At 34.8% G+C, this 23,198-nt stretch overlaps 1 protein-coding gene across 1 annotated transcript in view; it reads left to right on the forward strand.

Moving 5' to 3' along the window:
- Positions 1-22,675, forward strand: part of C3H1orf185 (chromosome 3 C1orf185 homolog) — a 57,679-nt gene extending 35,004 nt beyond the window's left edge. The window contains exons 5-8 of the mRNA XM_087930366.1: positions 13,629-13,734; positions 15,964-16,090; positions 18,229-18,256; positions 20,300-22,675. Coding sequence (XP_087786492.1) covers positions 13,629-13,734; positions 15,964-16,090; positions 18,229-18,256; positions 20,300-20,757 — 719 coding nt within the window. The 3' untranslated portion in view covers positions 20,758-22,675. The remainder of the gene's footprint in view (positions 1-13,628; positions 13,735-15,963; positions 16,091-18,228; positions 18,257-20,299) is intronic.
- Positions 22,676-23,198: the final 523 nt, after the last annotated feature.

The following is a 23,198-nucleotide window of genomic DNA, read 5'->3' on the forward strand; positions in this document are numbered from 1 at the left end:
AATGTCACTCATTTTGGTTCCCTGTCATTAAAAGCTTCTTTCTGACAGCTCTGCTTCATTTTCAATTATTTCTTCAAAATGCTGATTGTCCAGGGAAGTATTTCCTCCCAACAGCAGTGTAAAAATCTTAAAACAACCCTTTTCCTTTAAGAAAGTCAAGCCCCAGAAACTCCGGACAACAGAATGTCTAGGTGTACTGGTAAGAATGTAATAAGGGTGGAAAAAAACAAAACAAAAGGAGATTGCTTCTAATTACCAGTTCTCCAAACTGCTTAAAAGGTTAACAAGGGGTTCTATAGAACTGGTCAGAACCAATGGAATCCCACCCGTTTATAATATTTACATACAAGTCATGCCCACCCAGTCACATGACCACCAAGCCCACAAATTAGGCCACACTCACAGAACAAGTTGTTAAGAAATTTGAATCCCACCCCTGCCCAGACTTAAGCCCCATTTATCTGACTGTTGCCTTGGCAGCAGCTTTTCCTCCTGTCCTTGAAGACTATTTCCTACCATTTATATTTTACATACAACTTGATATTCATAAATAGTACGGTAATAAGTTTTCAACAAGAGGATAAGATCATCCAGAAGTTCAGTGAAAATGTTAAAACCAAACATTTAAGACATTCAATAGCAGTAACCAAAGAAGCAAAATACTGGTTTATATTGCAATGGAAGAAGCCAGGAAAGCAAAACACTCCATGGCAATGGAGTACCAGAAAGAAGACACAGAGGCCAGAATATGGTAGTAAACAACCATATCAACAGAGCACAGAAATTTTGTGGTACATACCAACGATAACAAGACTAACTTCTCAGCAGCAACCAAAATTCTGCAGTTGGAGGTCACTGCACCATCCCAGAGTGACTACATCACAACGAAAAAAATAATTGCAATATTTATTTGGTTAACATATTTGGTTAATTATAGTAATTGGAACCAGAAAGCATGGTTTTACATTGACTTTGTGGGAAACTGGCAGAGAAAGTCACAATTGGTGATCATATGACCAAGGCAGTGGTAGGATTCATTTTTTTTTATTACCAGTTCTGTGGGCGTGGCTTGGTGGGAGTGGCAGGGGAAGGATACTGTAAAATCTCCAGTCAAAGGTGGTATTTGCTGGTTCTCTGAACTACTCAAAATTTCCACTACCGGTTCTCCAGAACTGGTCAGAACCTGCTGAATACCACCTTTGGACCAAGGGATATTGTAACTATTGTAAGTACGAGATAGTTACCAGACACCCAGATTGTAATCATGTGACTGCAGTGGTGCTGAGATGGCCAGAACCTTGAGGATTGATCTTAATTACCACTTGTTCAGTGCTGTAGTAACTTTCACTGAATGAGTAGTTGTTATCTGAAGGCTACCTGTACAATCAACATGAAATTAAAACTACTGGCATAATTAAAATTGATGATCATGTTGATATGGACTAAACTGATAATAAGGCAGACTGTAAGTCAAAATATGGCAATTGTTCTAATTTGGGAGTGGGATTGTTACCTGCACTAATAAGAATAATTGATTATTGCATCCCACCAAGATATGATAATTACATGTGCCCAGAGTCAAAACTTATGAGATGGGTAGTTATCTAAATTCAATAAACAACCAAAGAACAAATAAAAAACCAATTTGCAATGGAACTGTTTTCCATGGAAGCTGTATATAATGCAACAGCATTGGCAATGTGCTCACTTTGAACGTATGTAAATCACTCATCCTAGAGGACAGCCAGGGATCTATATGTCTGGTGCATACTGTGAATTCCAACCACCACCATAATGATGTAAAGTGCCAACTACTGAACTATTTACTACACAAGGGCACTACTGAGTTACAATATTAACCAAAAACAAATATGAAGGTAGACATCCTGACTAAGTTCTTGATCAGAACTTGGCATAGTGATCTTACCACAAAAATAAATCTTGGAAAATGACCCATATGTTGATAAGAGTTAGTGTTGAGACTGCAGTAACAATAGTTGGAGCAAGATTACATTTAGATAAAAACGAGCTAAAGGTAGTTCTCAACTTAAAGCTATAACTGGGATTGAAATTCAGTCATTGGGGGAAGCAGTTGTTAAGTGGGACATCCATGTGATTGCCCATGTGATTGATTCACTCAATGACTGTAATCCCAGCAACTTTAGTTGTGGTTAAACAATCACACAGGTCATTAAGCAGATGAAGTTCCAGTAAGGAATGCAGGGAGCCTCAGGGCAATGAAGAGACCCTGGGAGGCTCTAGTCAGGAGCTGAAAATCCTCCCCGTCAAAATCCAAGCAGGATTTTCAGCCCCGCAACAGAGAAACATTTGTGTGCGGCCTGCACTGGGTCTCCCAGGGCCTCTATCACCTTTCCCATGAATTACAGGTGTATATACAGAGGAGTTCTCAGCAATTGTCTTCCAGATCAAATTAACTGACTTTACAATATTTTTAGCCTGTTCCAATTAAAACATCTGGGGAGTGGAAACACAAAGTCAAAATAAGAATAGGGCACATGCAAAAATATATAATTAATAAAATATGCAACAGAAATTTAATACATTAGAAATGCCATTAAGTTAGATTAGCTTGAGGACTAAACATTCACTGGAACAATGCTGCTTTGATTAATTTTCAAATACATACAGTAGGGACTGCCCTTTCCTCCAGGGTGAGAATGCTCCATAAAATTAGGGTACTGTTTCTTTTTTCACAGTGAAATAGATATTTAATTGAATATGAAAAAGAGAATATTTGTCACTCAGGGTTGAATTATAGAGTGCTTGGTGATCTCTGAGCTTGGTTGTTTGCTTGCAGATGTTTAATTATCCAATGAGATAACATCTTCAACAAGAATTCGTATATGGTTTGCTCCCTGTTTATTGTCTTTTAAGAGACAATTAAAAAAGTTAAAAAGGAAACGTCTATTGAGATTCTCAGTCATCCAAGTCATGATTGTCCCAAAGGTGCTTTTTCAAAAGGCAACTGGACTTTGTTTTTAGTTTTTGCTTTAAGGTGTTTTGCTTCTCATCCAAGAATCTTCTTCAATTCTGAATGAGTGCTGGAGAATGGAAAGATTTATATTCCTTGTAGTCATCTGGTCAACACTCTTTCTGATAATTGTTGAGGTTATGTGGAAGTTTATAGGTGCTCTCGGGGTCACCTGAATGGGTATGGAACCTTCTTGGAACTGCTGAAAGGACTGTGTTGTAAACAGGAGATAGATGGTGTCATAACCTTTCCCCTGTTTGCAGTAAAATGCAGTGAGACTTGTACAGATCTGTACATTAGAGAAACAAAACAAGTTCATAAAAACATGGCACAACATAGGAGAACAAACCCATCGGGACAAATCCATATGCATTTGTAAAGACAAAGGTTATTTTTGAAGGCAGCAAAGTCCACACACTGGACAGAGAAGGCAGCTGATTTGAAAGATGGGTCAAAGAGGCCATCTACATTAAGATTGAACAGCCCTTTCTCAGCAGAGGGGAAGGGCTACGACACCACCTATCTCCTGTTTATAACACAGTCCTTTCAGCAGTTATAAATATAAATTCTTCCATTCTCCACCATTCAGTCAGAACTGAAGAAGCTTTTTGGATGAGAAGTGAAACATCTTCAAGGAAAAACAAAGTCCAGTTGTCTTTTGAAAAAGCACCTTTGGGAATAAGAAGGAAACAAAAAGACCAGAACACATCCTTTCCAGCTCAAATACCTAGATAAGCAGGTATTAATACCAAACAAAGAATCACATAGAAAACAATACCCTAATCAAAGAACTATCAAGAACAAAGCCACACACCCCACCAAAAGTGGCAGAAGTTACCGCACTTGCACTGATGATGTTACCTAGTTGGGTACTGTAATGAAAGCAAACAAGCTCAGAGAACACTATGGACTACCTTCTTGTAGTATATGCAACTTTTAAAATTGTTATTTTGTCAGCTTAATGTGAAGAAATAAAGAAAGAGAGTTATCAAATTAGACAGTAGACTAGTAAACTGTTAGTCTATTTAACAGTTAATACAAAATCAGAAGAAAAACATTGTTAAGGTCAACAAAAATTAGTTGGGATGCTGAACTGAAATATGTATTGTAAAACTTGTAACTATATGAAGGAATTTGATTATTGTTCAAATACTTTAAAATAAAGGTTTCATCTTATTTTTGAAAATAAAGCTAAAATATTTTTTGGACAAAATCACTTCAAACATACAAAACAAATGTTTCAGAGAGCTCCACCTTGTGGGCAAATCGATAATTTGTATAGTATAAAACTGTCAGTGTAGAACCCAAATAAACCTTATTGTGGCTATTATTTAAAATATAATTCTATGTATTACTTTTAATATGAAAATATCAAGGCTTTACAGTGAACACATATCAGTTGGTTTTATTTGAACTTCTGATCTTGAATGATCTGTGTCATTAATATAAAATAGTAAAAATAGCATACAATATTGCAGAGAATTCTGTCAGAAATAAATTAGCATCTTAACAGCCAATCCTACAGGTGTCTATTTAAAAGTAGTCCTGCTGAATTTAAAGGGACTGATCGATAGGTATGAGACAGCATCCTAATGTTAGTTGTCAAAATGTTATTCTCATTGATTGGGTATATTTGAGTAGTTAAACATGTTTATTTTTTCACTAAAATATTTGATTTCATTTCAGTACTTTAAACACTGGGAACCATATTAATTTTTACCTCAATGAGCTCTTTAGCAAGAAGCATGTTAGGCTAGTAAGGCATGCTTGAGATACATTTGAGATACATAGATAGTATTTATATTTTATAGTGTTTTGCAAAATTATTTGATCATTTTGGTAGCAATCAATCAGATTATGTTCAGTTCTAGTGAGAGTTGTGATTTACTCAGAGCTGCACAGAATTTTTTTCTCTATGAAAATTTTCTTTTACTGGAAATTACAAACTCATGCCAAAAACCGGTCCAACAAACTATTCAAATTCAAGACCATATGCATTATTCTTATCTGGCTTTTCAGTGATGTTCATGCTGATGTTCCACAGCAAAGTAATAGCAAACCCATACTGAGAAACCTCTGAGAAGTCATCATTTGCCATTCTTATTCCACAATATTTTGAATGTATGACCTTTGACTTTATTGGTATTTTGTTTTTGCTCTTTTTTACTTTTTCTTTTTAATTTAACCAACTTTACAGTGCTTCCTAACAGACACAACATATATTGTATAGCTATTTTCATTCTTTGAAAGGAAGAAAGATGGCTAAGGCACCAGGTTAGAAACCAGGAGAATGTGAATTCTAGTTCTGCCTTAGGTATAAAAGACTTTAGGCCAGGGGTCCCCAACCCCTGAATCAATACTGGTCCATGGCCTATTGGAACCTGGACATACAGCTGTGGGCAAGTGAGCAAAATCATCTCCACCCCCCTGGTCTGTGAAAAAATTGTTTTTCACAAAACCAGTCCCTGATGCCAAAAAGATTGGGGACTGCTGTTTTAGGCCAGTCACTCTCTCAGCCCAACCCACCACACAGCGTTGTTATAGGGAAAATGGGAGGAGGAAGGAGGTATGTTTGCTATCTTCAGTATTTATAATTACTCACCCAGAGTCACCTTATAGGGGAGATAAGATATAGGGGCAGCATAAAAAATTAATTTAAAAAATATAAAAATAATATGGGACAGATAGACAGATATACGAAAACAGAATAGTTGCAAATGGAAAATATTTCCAACAATCCTCCATAAACTCAGTTAGAGACAGATTTTTTTCTTATACGGCATAATCACTGTTGACTCTCAGTGACTCCACAGACAGATTTTCTTCAGGATGATCTTTCATATGTTCCAAGGTCATTGCCACAGTAACTGAGTCCATCCATTGTTCCCAGTTTTAGTTTAATTTAGTTTACTTTATTGTTATTGCACCTCATACAATGAAATTAAATACCATCTTCAGTGTACATTGTTACTTTTGAAAATAAACACAAACACACATCCTTCACAATCTATACATTGAATTGAAAACTTGAATTGATATTGCATTAATATTGCACTATACAGTAGAATTCAATAGAGTTACTGCCCTGGGATAGAAGCTGTTTTTCAGCCTATTTCTCCTTGTTTTATAGACTTCCCAAGAGTTTTGTATCATGTGTCTAAAAAATGAGAGAAAATAATGGCTAAAAAAAAATCTTTCAGTGAAACCTTTCAGTGCTGCTTCTTGCTTATTTCTCCGAGTTATTTATTTTATTTTGATTTATCAATTGCTTACAAGATAATAGGTATAAGTATATACATAGTTATGAATACATGAAATGGGTACATATAAGAAAAATAAAAGAAACAATTTGTCTTAATATTTAAAATTTAATTTTTAATTAAATTTAATTTAATTTTTAATTAAATTTAATTTTTAATTAAATTTAATTTTTAATTAAAAATATTTAATAATTTGTCTTTGAACGCTTCTGCTCTTGCTAGGAATTATGTCAAATACAAAAAACACACACATTAAATAACAACGGGGGGACGACTGCCTGAAGGTTCATTGACGTTTCGGTCATTTCAATAGAACCAGAGAACAGGTAATTTAAAAAGCGTCTACATTTGAAATAACCGAGCGTTCAACGCCACACTCTCGAAATACAATAGGACAGTGGGCTGCCTGAAGCCCCGCCCCGCTCGCGCTACCTTAACAACAAGCGTTGACAGCCCGCCAATTTCTTCGCGCGCGAGGTCAGAATCGTCGCGGGAGACTCTCTCGCCATCTCTCGTGGCGTTCGCTTGTTCGTTCAGCTCGAAGGACCGTTAGATCCGCCATGGCGGGCTGGGAGAAAAACGTGCGCGGAAAAAAGCCATGCTAAGAGCTGGAGCCCTTATTGTCGCATTGCTAGTTCTGGCGCCGTTCACGGAGCGGTCCGAACGGGGTCATCTGCTTCTCTGTGAAGTGTGGCCAGGTGAGGAGCGTATAAAGCTACCTGCTTCAGCTGAATGGCTGGGGATTGTGGATCTGCCGCGAAGGCTTATTCTCTCGGAAGGCGCTAAGTTGAATTAAGCACAGTCTCTAGCGAATGGAGGGGCTTAGAATTTGAAAGTCATCCTTTGTAATAAGAGCCTGAAGTTAAAAGTAATGACTTTAAGCTTCTAAATAAATATGGGAGATGGGGAGTTTCGTTCCCGTTTAATAATTCTTGCTATTCTCAATATGGGAAAATCAGCATAAAAGCAATGCGTTCAATTCTTTAAATCTGAGAATGAAAATATTTCTAGTTTGGACTTGGAATTTTAATGAGTTTGTCTATTGTTAGTCTACTATTGTAGAGACAGTAGAACCAAAACTACCTGTCCTGTGGTGGAACTCAGAGATACTATATCAAAAGTGAAATAACAAAAAATCCATTGTATAAGTGAAAATAAGCATTGCATTGTGAGTATTTGAACCTGTTTCCTTCCTATTTAAACACCTGCTGTGATTACCATCTAGAAATTTTGATACACATTTTGATTTCTCAACTTTTCATTAAGTACTTGAAAAGCCACTGGGCCTTGGTAAAAAGTACCCAAGAATCTACAATAGCACTTTTGTTGAAAATTAATGCTACTAAATGCTGCTTCCAAAAAAAGGTGGTACTGTACTAGTTCTTAGACAAGAAGAGTATTAGCAATGAATTCCTGTTACATCCGTTCAGAGATAAGCAACATTATTTTAACGAGATTTAGTCTCAGCATATATAAGTTCACAATCTTTGTTTCAAAAAATAAATACTCTTTAGTATTTATGTGCAATTTGGAAATACATGTGCTCAAACACTGCTAACAGACTTAGCTGTGTTGCTCTAAGGAGTTAGTCTTTATTTACTTTCTTGGGAGATGAGATTCCTTTCTTCCAACCTGTGTTTATGTTTTAAAACAGTCAAATTTGCTGGCGAAAGAAATACAGGAAGTCCTCAAATTACGACCATAATTGAGCCCAAAGTTTATGTTAAGTGAGGTATTTGTTAAGTGAGTTTTTCCCATTTTATGACATTTCTTGTCACAGTTGTTAAATGAATCACTGCAGTTAAGTTAGTAACCCAGTTGTTAAATGAATATGGCTTCCCCATTGATTTTGTTGTCAAAAGGTCGCAAAAAGTGATCACATGACCCAGGAACACTACAACCATCATATTCTAGTCAATTGCCAAGCATCTGAATTTTGATCATGTGACCATGGGGATGCTGTAACCGTTGTAAGTGTGAAAACTGTCATATGTCACTTTTTCAGTGGCTTTGTAACTGAACAGTCACTAAATGAACCGTTGTAAGTTGAGGACTACCTGTACTTTAAGCATCATAGGGATCAAATGAGAAGGAAAGTCTTCTTTAAAAGTTTTACAAAACTGCACCTGATGGTAATTTTATGGGAGATGGGCTTTCTCACAAACTCAGCAGCCTCAGTGCATGTACAGTATAAGTCTTCAAGGCCTTGCAGAAGGGCTGTAGGATCAGGGTCAATCTGATCACTAGAGGGATGATATTCCAGAGAGTGGGTGTCATGGGAGAAAAGGCTCTCTCCTCTTGGGTCAAATGACACTTCCTAGCACATGATATCTGGAGCATCCCCATCCTGATGAATTGAATGAGATGAGTAGGAAAAAACTGGGGAGAGGTGTTCCCATAAGTAACCTGGTCCCAAGCAAAGTTTTAAAAGTGACCACCACATTGAATTTCATTAAGAAACATACTGCTAGCCAGTGTAGCTCACATAGTGTTCTGACCAGGCTGAGCAGAACCAAGAAACAGACTCATTGTCCAAAAAAACCCCTCTTTATTTAGTTACTGTGAATTCATGGCATTCACACACAGAAAAGGCCCAGCAGTAATCCTCCCAAGGGTTAATTGCAAGAACAGACCTTATCAGACCTTGGATAATTGCCCCACTGAGAACTTCTAGTCGCAAAGCTGTAAATTAAACACCTGGCAAGGAGTCTCTGTGAGGCTTGAACTCTGATAAGCAAATCTTCCACAAGAAATATGAACTAATTGTATCCTGTAACCACCACTCCCCCTTTTGCTTCTATTTATTTCCTGGGAGGGTCCATTCATCCACATGTGCCTTCTGAGTTGGCCCCTGTTCCTTAATTATTCTGTTCTCCTGGCAGCTCTGTGCATACGCGCATCTGGAACAGGCTCCAGCCGTTCCTCTTCCTCACTTATCTCCGACTCCATAGGCAGCTGGAAAATGTTGGACAGCCCTGGCCCCATCTCTGCCTCTGATACAGAGTACCCATCAGAGCCTTCCTCAGACTCCAGGACTCTCCCAAGTTTCTCCCCATCCTCACTGTCTGAGTCTGCCACCAGCTCTGCTGGCAGCTGGTGGCCACAACACATAGCAGAGGTGGCCTATGCACCAAATAACAGGCAACTTTAAGACAGCTTGACATAATAAGACAGTATAAGAGCCTGTTTGGTCTAGTGGTTAAGGCACCAGACTAGAAAGCAAGAGACTATAAGTTCAAGCCATGAAAGGCAACTGAGTGACTTTGGCCAGTCACTCTTTCATTGTCTAGGAATGGTGCAAATGATGCACAATCCAAAAAGATGTGCAAAGGCTATCCCAGCTAAGGCTGCCACCTCTTAGTTGAGCAGGAGCTGTGAGTCTAGGCTCTAGTCTAGGAGGATCCCGTTGACTGCTGTTTCTGTCAGAGGCAATACTATCTCATCCAGAATCAAAGACAAAAGTCCAAAAACCTAGAGCAGTTTTGTCTTGTTAGGGTAGAATGAAATTTGATATGTCCCATTTAGATCTTAGTTTCCAGTGCTGAAACAAAATCTCCATGGCACCACTCAGACAATCTGAGTTAGAGATGTAAAGATGATATCATACTGATGAAACTTCACCCTAATCATAGGATGACTTCATCCAGAAGCTTTAGGGAGACCTTGATGGGAAAAAGCACTGAACCCTGAGACACCCCACAGGATAATGACTGCAGGTTGAACTTCTTCCTGCCCTATCAACACAATTGGAATTGGCCTCAGAAAGGAAGCAAACTAGTAATACAATGCATTCCCAACTATCGGAGCCAGGCCAGAAGGATACCATTGATGATATTGAAACTTGATAGTATTAAAAGCTGCTGAGTAATCAAAAACAAGGATGAATGTATCATTCCATACCATTCCCACAGACATCATCCAAATTGCCTTTTATAGTAACAATTTTAAACATAAGCAAGTTAATCTAATGTAATAACATTAAAAATCTCTGAAAATTTTGTTGGTATAGTATGTATGCCTTATAAAGAAGCTATCTTGTCCAAAATTATTACTATTATTAAAACAAGTTTTAGAATATAATCCTGACATTATGATGATGTGATTTGAAATATTTAATTAAACTAGGGTTATTTGCTTTGTTTCAGGGCATTTAAAAGAATATCAACAATTAGTAATTGCATCTGATAATGATTCATACAAAACATCATTGAACAGAATCCCAGAACAGTCTACACTGAAAAAGGACAGCAGAAATTACAAAAGCTTCAGCATGAATGTCAAAATTCATGGCAAAAGTGCCATTAAGAACCATCAACTAAGATATGCAGTTCAGTTTAAAATTAATCTAAATTTAGTTGGAGTCAAAAATACCATACAAATTTTAAAAAAGCAATTAGTAACATTTAGTAATGTTTTGATGCAAAGAAATTATTTAAGGAGACTCAGTATGCTGATGAATACAGATCTTAAAGATTGTAAAGTAAAGGTGAATTTTTATATTACTGTAAGAAAGAAATTTGAAGGTAACAAATCACATACATCGTATTTTGAAAATGGATGTAAATACATGGAAACCAGATTACCAATGAGTTATATGGCACATCAAGCAAATATATTAAGAAGTGAAGAACTGTTGCAAAAAAGTCTGGAAAGCTTGGGAAGCATTATATTAAAATTTACAAAGCAACATAAAGGAGAAGATCATATTGAAACAAACATTTTAAAGGAAAAATGTAAAAATAGTATTGATAGACTTTTAGCTTCTGTGAAAGATTTTTTTTTTAAAGTGATTACAAATGAGTACAATAAAAATTTGCACAGAATAGTTTCTGATGAACAGAAAATACTTACTAGAGAAAGAAATATATATATAGGATTTAAAAGTTTACAACAGGAAAAAAATATTAAAGAAAAAATCAAGATGTGGAAATGGAAAACAAGTAAAAAATCAATTTATGCAAATCAGAAGCTTCAATTCAGACATTTATTCACTTACCAAAGAAACAGTCACATACAAAAGGTATACTCAACTCATAAAAAGATGTTTAATATTCAAAGGAAAAAAATCCCTGTATTTCAAACAAAAAATTATAGAATGAAACATTTAATACAAAAATGGGGCAATATTGTCAGAGCTAGACAAGAGAGTAAATTTGGAGAAAATGAAATGGGCACTTTGTTCAAAAATTGCTATATGCATTTTTCCATAATAAATCTTAAGTTTCTAACAATTACAATATGTATGAAGCAAGAATTTTTTAGCTCAAGGAAATATCAAACACAGCAATTAATCCAAGTGAAAAAAATGTTGCGATATCTGTTGGCATCTTCAGAGAGAGTTAAAAATAAGTATTTTAGTCTTAGTCAGAAAGGACTTGAAATGTCATTTCTAAAAACACCGATAGTAAAATGGCTTATTAAAAAAGAGGGTTTTCCAGGTTTAACCTACCGATACTTCTACAAAAATATTTTTAATAGCCCATCATCAACTGTTGAAAGAACCAAGCGATCAGAAAAAGATAAAACTGAATCAATATCAGTAGGTAGGTTTATTTTTGTGTTCATCATACATATTTTTAAAAGATAATAGCATTAATATGCAGTTAAATGTATAAATTGAATAATCTCCAGTTTAAAAGTATCGTTGATCAATAAACATCTATAAACAGCTCTATAAGTCTAAAAAGGAAAGAAACTGGGTTCATACCCTACATATAGTAAATCCTTCATGGCACCAAACAAAAGGATTTCAAATCTAGTGAATATTGATTCTGACCTGATAAACAAATTATTAGCATAAAAGTATGCATCACTTAAATTCATATATACTGAATTATTAGCATAAATTGTAAGCAATATTTCTGTATCACTTTTAGGGCTGGCTAGTTCTATCAATTTCCCTTCAGACTTTTGTACCAATTCTAAAGATCTTTCAGGTCTCAAACATTTTGGGAAATGGGAGTTGTACAGAAGATAATTGGAAAATTTTGATTTTACAAAGTCTGTTCCATTCATAGAAAGGATATACCGGTATACTCAAGCAGGCCTGTTAAAAGAATTGTATATTGCTGTATTACGTTACTCCTTGTTCAGTTAAATTTAGAAGAATCTTTGCTATGGTCCACAATGCCATCTGAAATTTAGCTTATTTTTTATTGGAGATGGTTAGATTTTCCTTGTCACTTCTTAAAGTAGTATAATTAATGTAGAGTGTCAGAATAAAGTTGTTAACAGTGAACAACAATGGCCTCAGATATTCCATCCTATTAAAGTACAAGACACTTTACCCTGTATATATTGTCTGCTCAGATCATGGCTGTTTTACCTTCAGAAATAAAAACTCTATACACTGATCCTATCTAGAAACTCCCTGATCAGGAAATCAAAACTCTTCCACACATATACTTCAACAGAAATAGCTATGTAGAAGGTAATTAAAATACGAAGATTAATCTTAATGGAGTTGTTTTCTGCATCAGTAATATCAGTGGCAATTCTGGCCCACATGATCTTGGTAAATGGAAAAAAAAGTAGTGGAAGCAATCACCCAAGACAAATTCCACAAAAATAATATACAACAATGGATTCCAAAATGTTCCCCGTTTGTAGAAAAAAGAAAAAAATGAGCTGCTCTGGAAGATGTTAGAGGGTAAAATGAGTGCTTTAAATGCTTAGAGATTTATGATAAATATCATATCTTAGTCTCCCTCCCAAAAAGTTCCTGGCCAGTTTTTGAATGTGACTCTTGAATATATTGTGCTGTAGCTCTTGCACCTTATTATATGAATAAAGGCCACCAGCAAATTTGACTAATGCTAAACTATCTGCCTTCTGTTCTGGCATAAAATTCTATTAGTATACATTTCCATCCTTGCATACTTATATTTGAATGGAGATAATGGTTTAATTGTCATAAAAAATCAAAATGTCAATAGATTTTATATAATGCAGAACTTCTGAAATACTGAAAGCTATATAATTCAAAAATGAGACACCTGCACAGCTATAAATAAGAAATGAGATTGATTGAAAGTCACAATGGAGATGCTGAATTCTTTCATTATTTTAATCATCCATCCGCTTTCCAATCAGATTTATCTTGGTTTGCTTCTGATTTTGGAGTCCAGCTGGAAAAAACAACTAGGAAGATTGCATTGTAGAATAATGAAAAATGGTGAAGAGTTCACGGTATCTCTTAGCACCATTCTTTTACTGAAAATTGCCCTTCACAGCCTTTCAGCAGACAAGACTACATTTAATTGTGGGCTTATTCTGAATAAACATGAATTTTAAGACAATTACAATGGAAGAAGACTTGAAAAATTATAAATATAAACAGAAGTCCATAAGATTTTAACGTTAACTTTTTTCTTTAGGTGCTTTGCGACATTTAAGCAATGCTCTTACAGCAGGTGCCACAATTTTTGGAATAGCTCTGTTTATTATTGCGTTAGCAGGATTTTATCTATACCTTAAAAGAAGGTAAGTTAATGGTTTTATAATTTCTTTCAAAAATTTCAAACTGACTACAGGTAGTCTTGACTTACAACCACAATTGAGCCCAAATTTCTGTTACTAAGTAAGATAGTTGTTAAGTGAATTTTGCTCCATTTTATGACCTTTCTTGCCACAGTTAAGTGAATCTGCAGTTAAGTTATTAACACAATTGTTAAGTGAATGTGGCTTCCCCATTGACTTTGTGGTCAAAAGGTTGCAAAAGGTGATCTCATGACCCTGGGACATTGCAAATGTCATAAATATGAACCAACTGTCAAACAGCTGAATTTTGATCAAGTGACCATGGGGATGCTTGCAACAATTGTGAGAATAGTCAAAAGTCACTTTTTTCAATTATGTAACTTTGGTCATTAAATGAACTGTTGTAAATTGAGGACTACCTGTATAGCTATTAATATAGTATTGGTTAATTAACTTCAGATTAATATACAACACCAATCTTTATTTAATAACATGTATTAAGAAAGGTTGGGGAACTCTAATTAGAGAGTATTAATTCTCCAGATCAAAGAGTACTTTATTTGAAAAAAAATGCTTTATAACTAAATGAAATAAGATTACATTGTACGTATGAATTCCATGCACAGTTTAACTCAAGTACTTTTTTATTTTAACAAAATACATAATTTTAATAATTTATCTTGGAAAGTAATAATATCTTTATTATGGTCCATTACTAGTACCTTGGAAGTTGAGAATCAATGTATCTTTTCTATCAGATTTGTAATTACATTGCAGAAATATATCTTGGTAGCTTCAATCTTCCAGCAAATTCAAGTTAACATCTATTTAGATCTCCTGTTTGAATATTGCTGTTATTATTTTAAAATAATAAATTATAGTCATACATTATAAATAATAATGTAAATATTTTTTATTTTAAAAAATGATAATAACCTATCATGCAGTATTCTCTCAACTTTTTATGTCATATAATGATAATTTTGAAAATAGTGTGTCTTTAGCCCAATTTCATCATTGAAATACACCTGTTTTGTTTTTTTAGGTAAAAAGAAGCATGGTTTTCTGATGATAATTTTTATTACTTGACAGACCAGAAAGACCAGAAGTTGCTGGGGTTCACTTGATCAATACTGTACACTGCAAATTATTGCCGGGGGGGGGGGCATGTGCACTCCCATGTGAGCAACTCAATTTTATGACCTTGTTTGTAGTCATAAAGTGACCATCATGGTTAAGTGAATGCTATGATCATTAAATGAATCAATTGTTTGCATAGCCCAGTCTTGCCAAAAACCAGGAGTAAAGGCAAAGGCATTGTAAATACCCCTGGGAAGTCTGTCATAAGTGGTTGCTAAACGACTGGCGTAAGTTAAGGACTACCTGTGCTTCAAATTTATACTGGAAGTGTAATCAGTGTGGGGTTATTTTGCTATGTGAAAATATAGATGTGAAAATAACTAGAAAGTTTTGGACCCAATTACATATCTTAATTCAGAAGATTTTTAAGAGGAATATAAAATTGAAACCAGTTTTATAAAATTGAAAGCTTTTCTTTTGAGACTGATCAATAATCAATTTGAAAAAAGTCATGGAGTTTTGTTTTTATACATAATAACTACAGTGCAAAGGTGAAAAATTTGACATTACCCACAATGGAAGAATGGATAGTAAAGATGATGGAACTTTCTGAAGTGGCCAAACTGACCGCTTTGATTAGAGAAAAGACATCCAAATTTAACCCTGATACAAATTCCATATACTTTTTGTCTATAAGGATCTACTTTATATTTTTTTTCTTCTTTCTATTTTCTTTTTTCTGCACTTCTGATTTTATCTTTTTCCCCTTCTGTTTTACTTTATTCTAAGTATTAGTTCTTGTGAATTTTTATCTTTATTTTTAAAGTTTTTAATAGTTATATGAGAAAAAAGAAAATTTAGTTTAAATTTCAGCAAACCATAATTCTAGAATTGTTTCTTAATTTTATTGATTATTACATGGCATTCATTTTTATTACTATTTTTATAATTTTAAGAGATATACATGTAATTTTATATTAATTTCTAAATAAATACTGTTGATGTAAATCGTGTAAGTTTATATACAAAAATGCTTTCATCCTAGTATGGTCAGCAAACCAAAGAAATTATTAGCATTTTTATAGTTTTTATTACAAAATTTAGTACAAAAATGTTCAGTTTTTGTATGTAATATATTTTTATATATTTCAGGCAAGTTTTAAAATTTTTCAATACTGTTCTGAAAGATGGAAAATCCTCTCGCAAGTCCAAATCTACTGATGCCGAAGATTATGCTCCTGTTTCTGTTTCACAGAATTTTCATTTTGTACAACCAAAGGTAAGATTCAATACTATATAGTTATAAAAAATGAACGCTTTATATGGCTTCTCTCCTAAGATTCACAAAATTCTGAAGCTAATTAAAACCCTAAAGATGCTTGTATAAATTCACTATGGGAATTCTTCATTTGGGTGATATAAATGAATACTGAATACTATCTAGGCCAAAATTTAACACATGTAATATATAATTTTTGAAATCTCAATGAATGAACCCCAATAGAATAGATTGGAACTGCATAGAATATTGTACCAGATACATAGGATAGCCAGTACAATGTAACTATATACTAGAGATTTGGAATAAAGCCAGATGTTAGTAATAATTCATATCCAGCCTATAAGTATGTATAAAGCCAAAACACATCTACATTGATGATGATAATGGAGCCATGATGGAATCCGACAATGATATACCGATATATATTTTCTTTTTTTGGATACAGATTTTTTTCAATTTATATTCAATAATTTTTTAAAAAAATATAATTCCTTTAAATGCAATTATAATAATAGTAAAAGACATACTAAACCAGGGGTCACCAACCTTTTGGATCTCAGGGACCACCAAACTCATAATTTTAAATCCTGCGGACCACTGATATGAATTTTGACTGACAGTGGCTTGCTGATGTTTTCCCAGGGTCTCTGCAGAAAACAGCAAAGACCCTGGGAAAATCCCCCACCCTGTTTTCCTACTAATCGCAGGATACCATCTCCAGCTCCGTTCTCAGGGGGGAGAGAGAGAGAGAGAGAAAGAGAGACTTTTGGCTTCATGCAAGGAAAGCAGCAGGTGCAGCAGAAGTCTTTCTTTCTCTCCCCCAAACTCTGCCAGGAATGAGTCTTTGCCTCCTCAGCCTGTTTGAGCAGGATGCCTTGCAGGGTCCCAAAGACTCATTTATGGCAGAGTTTGGGGAGAGAGAAAGAAAGACTTTTGCTGTTTTCCTTGCATGCAGCCAAAAGCAGGAGGAGAAAGAAGTGGAAAGAAGCAGCCCAGTGGCCAGGCCAAGCACGTGGGGCGAGTGGGGCAAGTTCCCCCCTCCATCCTTTCCCCCCTCCCCTCACTATCTTGTGTTGTGCGTGATGCAAGCCTTGTGTTCCCATGGGCCACAAGGCCAAGCCTTGTGTTCCCGCAGCCTTGTGTTCCCGCGCCCTTGTGTTCCCGCGCAGCCTGGATTAATTGCTTTTGGGGGAACATTTTTCTGCCGACCACCAAAATTTTCTCGCAGAACACGAGTACTCCCTGGCCCACTGGTTGGCGACCACTGTACTAAACTGTTGATTGTATATGTTACATTTAAAAAACACTTTTCCCTCCAAAGTGATATAAATTAATATTTTAAGTCCAGTAGTAATTGATACATCAAAATTTAGTTTTAAGAATCTGATATTTCTTTAGCTTCTTCAGTTCCTGGTCAATAAAATTTGAATGTTACTAACATAGCACTAAAGGCTCTCTTGATACTATGCAACTCTGTTGTGAAAGCAATTTTATACTGTGATGATAGTCTATATGATTTATTCTCTATATTCTAGGTCCATTTAGTATCAAATATATTTTGATTTATGAAATGCAGGTAATCCTTGATTTACAATCATTTGTTTAATAACCATTTGAAGTTACAATGGCACTGGAAAAAATGATTTATGATTATTTTTCACATTTATGACCATTGCAGCATCCCCATGGTCACATGATCAAAGTTGCTTGGCAACTGGCATGTATTTATGACAGTTGCAGTGTCCTGAGATCAACTGATCAACTTTTGCAATCCTCTGACAAGCAAAAGTTTATAGGGAGGCCAAATTCATTTAACAACCGTGTTACAAACTTAACAACTGCAGTGATTCACTTAATAAGTGTGATAAGATCATAAAATGGGACAAAACTCACTTAACAATTGTCTTGCTTAGCGATGGAAATTTTGGGTTCAATTGTGGTTGTAAGTTGACAACTATATCAATTAAATATTTTATGTCTTGTAAGCATTATAATAACAGATTTGTTAATCTTCAACATATTTTAATATTTGATAATTTAATTCAGGATGAGGTATACCTAACAAGTATTAGAAAAATTATTAATACATTTTGTTTAACATAAGATTGATGCTTTATCTTTTTTATATTTGATAGAAATCAAGAAAGAAGCAGACAGCAGAAGGTATCAACAGTTTCTAATAATGCAATTTACAAATAATTATATAGTGCTAGGAGACTTGCAAAGTAAAGGAAATAAGTTAAATGCAATTACAGAAGTTTAGATAAAGGAAATATATATTTTCAATACGTAGTAATTAAATTTTAAAAGTCAATGGCAGAATATAACTGAATAGCTTGCTAATAGTTTCACACACACACACACACACACACGTGTTTTCTTAAGTTTTCGTGGGTACTTACATGTATGGTATTCAGCTTTATTCGGGTATTTTCCCACGTCATTATAGTTGTGCTTTTAAAGTTGTAGCAACGTTTCGGCAGAATCTCATCTGCCATCATCAGGCTTCTGTATTGTGTTCGTCTGATATATATGTATGTATGTATGTATGTATGTATGTATGTTAAGTTTTTGCGGGTACTTACATGTATGGTATTCAGCTTTGTTCGGGTATTTCCCATATTTTCCATGATTGTGTTAACTAGTATCAGATTTTCTTAACACATTACAAAGAGCAGGTGTATAAAATGTGATAGATCCACATCTAGCATTTGAAATGTAAAGGTCTCCAGGACAGATAACATAGCAAATCACCCAATTAAAATTTGATCATACTGTGCAGACTTCTGGTGGATTAAAGCTTCACAGTCAAAACATTGTTGATCATCAATTTAGTTTGTCAGGGTATTAAAATAAAATTTGGGGCAACTTCTCCTAGTTCATGCAAAGATATCTGCTTGAAGAACCATTAAATGTATTTTAAGAGAATAGGGCAGTGGTGGTATGCTACTGGTTCGGCCGAACCGGTAGTTAAAAAAGTCTCTCGTGATCAGCTGAGAGGAGAAAGAAGAGAAAAGCATAGGATCGGCCCTCCCACCCGCCCCTGCCCGTTTTTCTTCTTTATCCTCTCAGCTGATTGGCGCTGCAGACCGCAGCTGGTGTGTGGAAAGCTGCGCACGCACGCGATCACCGAACCAGTAGTGGAACAGGTAGGATCCCACTGCTGGAATAGGGTTAGAAATCTGTCAACTATTATTTAACATTATAGTATCAGGGCCATAGTAAGTTTCTTACTGGTAGGCTTATGATCAATTTGTCATGATTCTCACAACTCATTTTCTGTGCTAATTTCAGAGATAAAATTACAGAAATAAATGAAGCTCAAAAGGAATCCATGGGAAACTAAAAGACTGAGAACCCCTGATCCAAATTATGAAGTTTAAGAACTATTTTTGTGGCCTATAGCATTGTTTAAATTTGGTTGGCAATGAACTGCCAAGTTATAATAGCAAAATTCTTTGCTACTTTTTACCGGGAAACAGATAGACATACTAATTCACTAATAAGATTAATGTACTATTAATATTTAAAATAATCACTTCATTCCCCTTTGATGATACCATGTCATTGCCACAGTTTCTGCCATTGAAAAAAATTAAAAATTAAATTTTAAAAATTAAAAAAAATAAAAAATACTAAAATTAAGGCTCTCAGGGTTCAAAGAGATTATCTACCTCTATTCTAAATAACAATCCTTGTACCCATTATCCTATGGTAGAAGTTTATTTAAACATTAGCTTTTATACTTTGCAGAAGTGAAGATATTATTGTTAATACTTACATTAAATAGAGTTTGAATCTTAATAACTTTTTCCCTGTGAAAAGCATTGTGAGGAAGAGGAGATTCATGGAGCAAGGAGTTCCATTTTCTCTTTTTAGCTATTGAGGTCCTCTTGGTCTTAAGCATGTTGTCGTGAAAGAAATAGGCTACTCCATGAAATCTTACAAATCAGGCATATTGATAATAGAAGATAACATATCCAAAATAATTTTGTCCTATGTCTGAGTTAGTGTTTTATTTTGTACTGTTTAACATAATTTGATATATTCTTGTGGTAACATTAGAGACAAAATAATGTGAAGGAATTTTGGAATAGGAGATAGTTATCAACTAGTTTTCAGATTAGTTTTACTACTGGTATTATTGAAAATAAATTCATTTTAAGACACATATTTTAATGAACAATATTAACTATTTCACTACAGATGTAGATGCCAAAGGTCATGTTGCTGTGAAAAATATATATGATAGCTCTGATACAGAAGGAGGTTCAAAAAGATCGCACAGAAGTTTGACTGTAAGATCCAGAGCATATGTGTTTCCATCTCGGTCCAGTGGAAGTGTACAATCTTTCTATGATGATGTTTGTGATATTTGCTCAGCGCAATTTTCTTTATCAGATGAATTTATTATAGAAAAACCATGTTCAAATCTGTCCAGCACTACTCCCAAAGCAAAAGAAACTGTTTCTGTTGCATGTCAAACCAACCATTATTCGAAAGATGATCAAAACTATTATATTAATACCGATATGTCACCGCAGCTCAAGAAACCAACTATTTCAAGATCAAAATCTGAAAATGACATCGTAAAGGCTTCCTCCAGTAATACATCACGTCCAGTACAATCATTGACTCGTGTTTCTGAAGTACAAAATCCATGATCCGTATATTTATATCACATTGAAAAGTTCGAATTAACCTTAAAATGCTGATGATTCTATTTTTTTCATTAATCAACAAAGTTTTTAACTGAATACAGTTGCATTAAGAATAGCACACACAGTTCTTGTTCCAGCTTTATAGGAAGTTCTCCATTCTTGATGCTCCATTTTAAGATCATGGCATTTCTGGTTAGGGTTAAATATTTTGAAACTGGGATATTTTGACTACAAAATGTTTTGTAGACTCACAACTGTGTGTGTGTGTACACAGATGCAACAACATAGCATCCATAAAACTTGTAGAATGTATTATAGATGGCCTAAGAGAATTATACTATTAGAAGACATTCAGAATTTATTACATCAAGATAAGACTTGCCCTCTCTGTGGGTTGTTCAAGTGATTTCAAACTCCTCAAACCATTCATGCATTCAATGCAGGTTCCTGTAAGGATTTTACACATTCAGTTTCATTTATGCTCACTCATGCAAGCAAGGATGCTGAGGCTTTGGGGGGGGGGGGTGTTATTGTGATAAAACTGACTAATTCCCAATCAGAACTAGAAACTACCCAAACTGTTCAAACCCATCTGGGTGAATTCATGAGATGTGAATCAATGGCATTCAAGTCCATTTACTGAGATTTTGTTTCTGTGGGTCATTGACTCTTGTGGTAGCATCAAGAGTGAAACCTGACATCAGTAAATAATCAGTAAACAATGTTTTATTAATAGTGTATTGTGGCCTAAGAGAACATAGCTTTCGATCATTGGACTGTTATAAGGAAAAACACAATGAAAAACAGCTGTGATATTCATGGGATTTAGACAGTTTTTACATATTTTTTAATCAAAAACAAATATTTCATTTGTGATACAGTGTCATGTAAAGTTTGGTCGTATTGACCTAGTTGCATAATTCACTAGCATATAGTGAAGTTATGAAATAAAGTAGAAAATTTTTCTTCCTTTATACGGGAAGTTGAAGTTCCAACTTGCTGGGAAATTCAAGTTTTTGTATAACTTGACGATGGATGTAAATCATAACAGCCATTTCCACTATGGATAAGCAAGCCTTATATATAAAGTCCCAGAATAATTTATTGTTTATTGGCAAAAAATGCTGAGTTGTACTGCTAAGCAGATTGGAGAACCAACACTTTCTTCCTTTTGTAGTTTATTGAGTTTCTATGGTAAGGGTATAAGAAAGATGGGGCACTTCCATTCCCCACCATCAGTTTTTAGTCTCCTGTTACAGTTGGTGAGTATAACTGAAATACCTGTTTTGATGACAAACACTGGTAAATAAAATGTAAGAAAAAGCCAAAGGTCAGGATTCTAAAGCAACCTGCCCATTAGACTCATGTAGAGAAAAATAGCCAAACTGGTAAGTTCTCTGAGGTGCTGTTTCTCCATGAGTCTGGTTCACTGCACGGGATGTCCTGTGAGTGTATTAAATACCACCCCATGTGGAAGTAAAACATCCTGCAGTGACCTACCTATTGGACCATGTTTTTCTGCATAGGTCTGGCAAGTAGATTGCTGTACAGAGATCTTAGTCTATCTTCCTAGCAGTACCACAATTGCTAGAAATAAAGTTCATGAAACCAAAATCTACGGTAACCTGCTTGTCACAATACTTAAAGCAATACTGTTAAAGTTTCTCATGACTAAGCCTACCACTCTAGCCAACTATCAAAATTTACCACCTCTCTGAACTCAGGTCAGAACAGCAACTGGTAGATATTTATTCCACCAGCAATGAAATCCACTAATCACTACATCCCAAATGGCTGAGGTGTTAGAAGTTACACATATTGTGACAACTTTAAATAATGGAATCTTAACTGAATGGGAAGTACTTGGAAATGTATATGGCATCAATTGCTATGCTAATACGGAATAAAGAATGCGAAAGCTGAACACTTCTTGGCATTCTGTAGAATTAATCACATTAGAATTAATTGGGTTTTGTCACTTAGTACATAAATTTTTAGATATTGTTTTCAACAGTTTGATATGTAAAGTCAAATTCTTTGGAAAAGTAGATTGGTAATGCTGCTCAAGACCTCAGTAAGAGCATTTAATATGAAATTTATAAAAGATTTTTGGGCAGGGCAATGTCTAAATGCCTATGAAAAAGTCAACGTTTAAAAACCACATTTTTAGGGTTTTTTTATACATACAATATTGTCTTCACAAGAAAACCAACAGAAGAAATATGATTTTACAATATAATCTTACGCTTATTTACTCGAATCCAATTGAATTGTGTGACCACAAGTAATGTAATATTTTTAACGTTGATTAGTCAGAAAGAAACTAGTAATACTGCAATGTTATCTAGAAACCATATTGGAATGAATTGTGCCTTTGAGTAAACATGCAAAGGATTAAGCTTTTTACTCTGACTGAAATATATGCAGTCGTTTAACAAAAAAGT

The sequence above is a fragment of the Pseudonaja textilis genome, chromosome 3 (assembly GCF_049901715.1).
Source record: "Pseudonaja textilis isolate UNSWEBS1 chromosome 3, rPseTex1.2, whole genome shotgun sequence".
NCBI classification, from domain to species: Eukaryota; Metazoa; Chordata; class Lepidosauria; order Squamata; family Elapidae; genus Pseudonaja; species Pseudonaja textilis.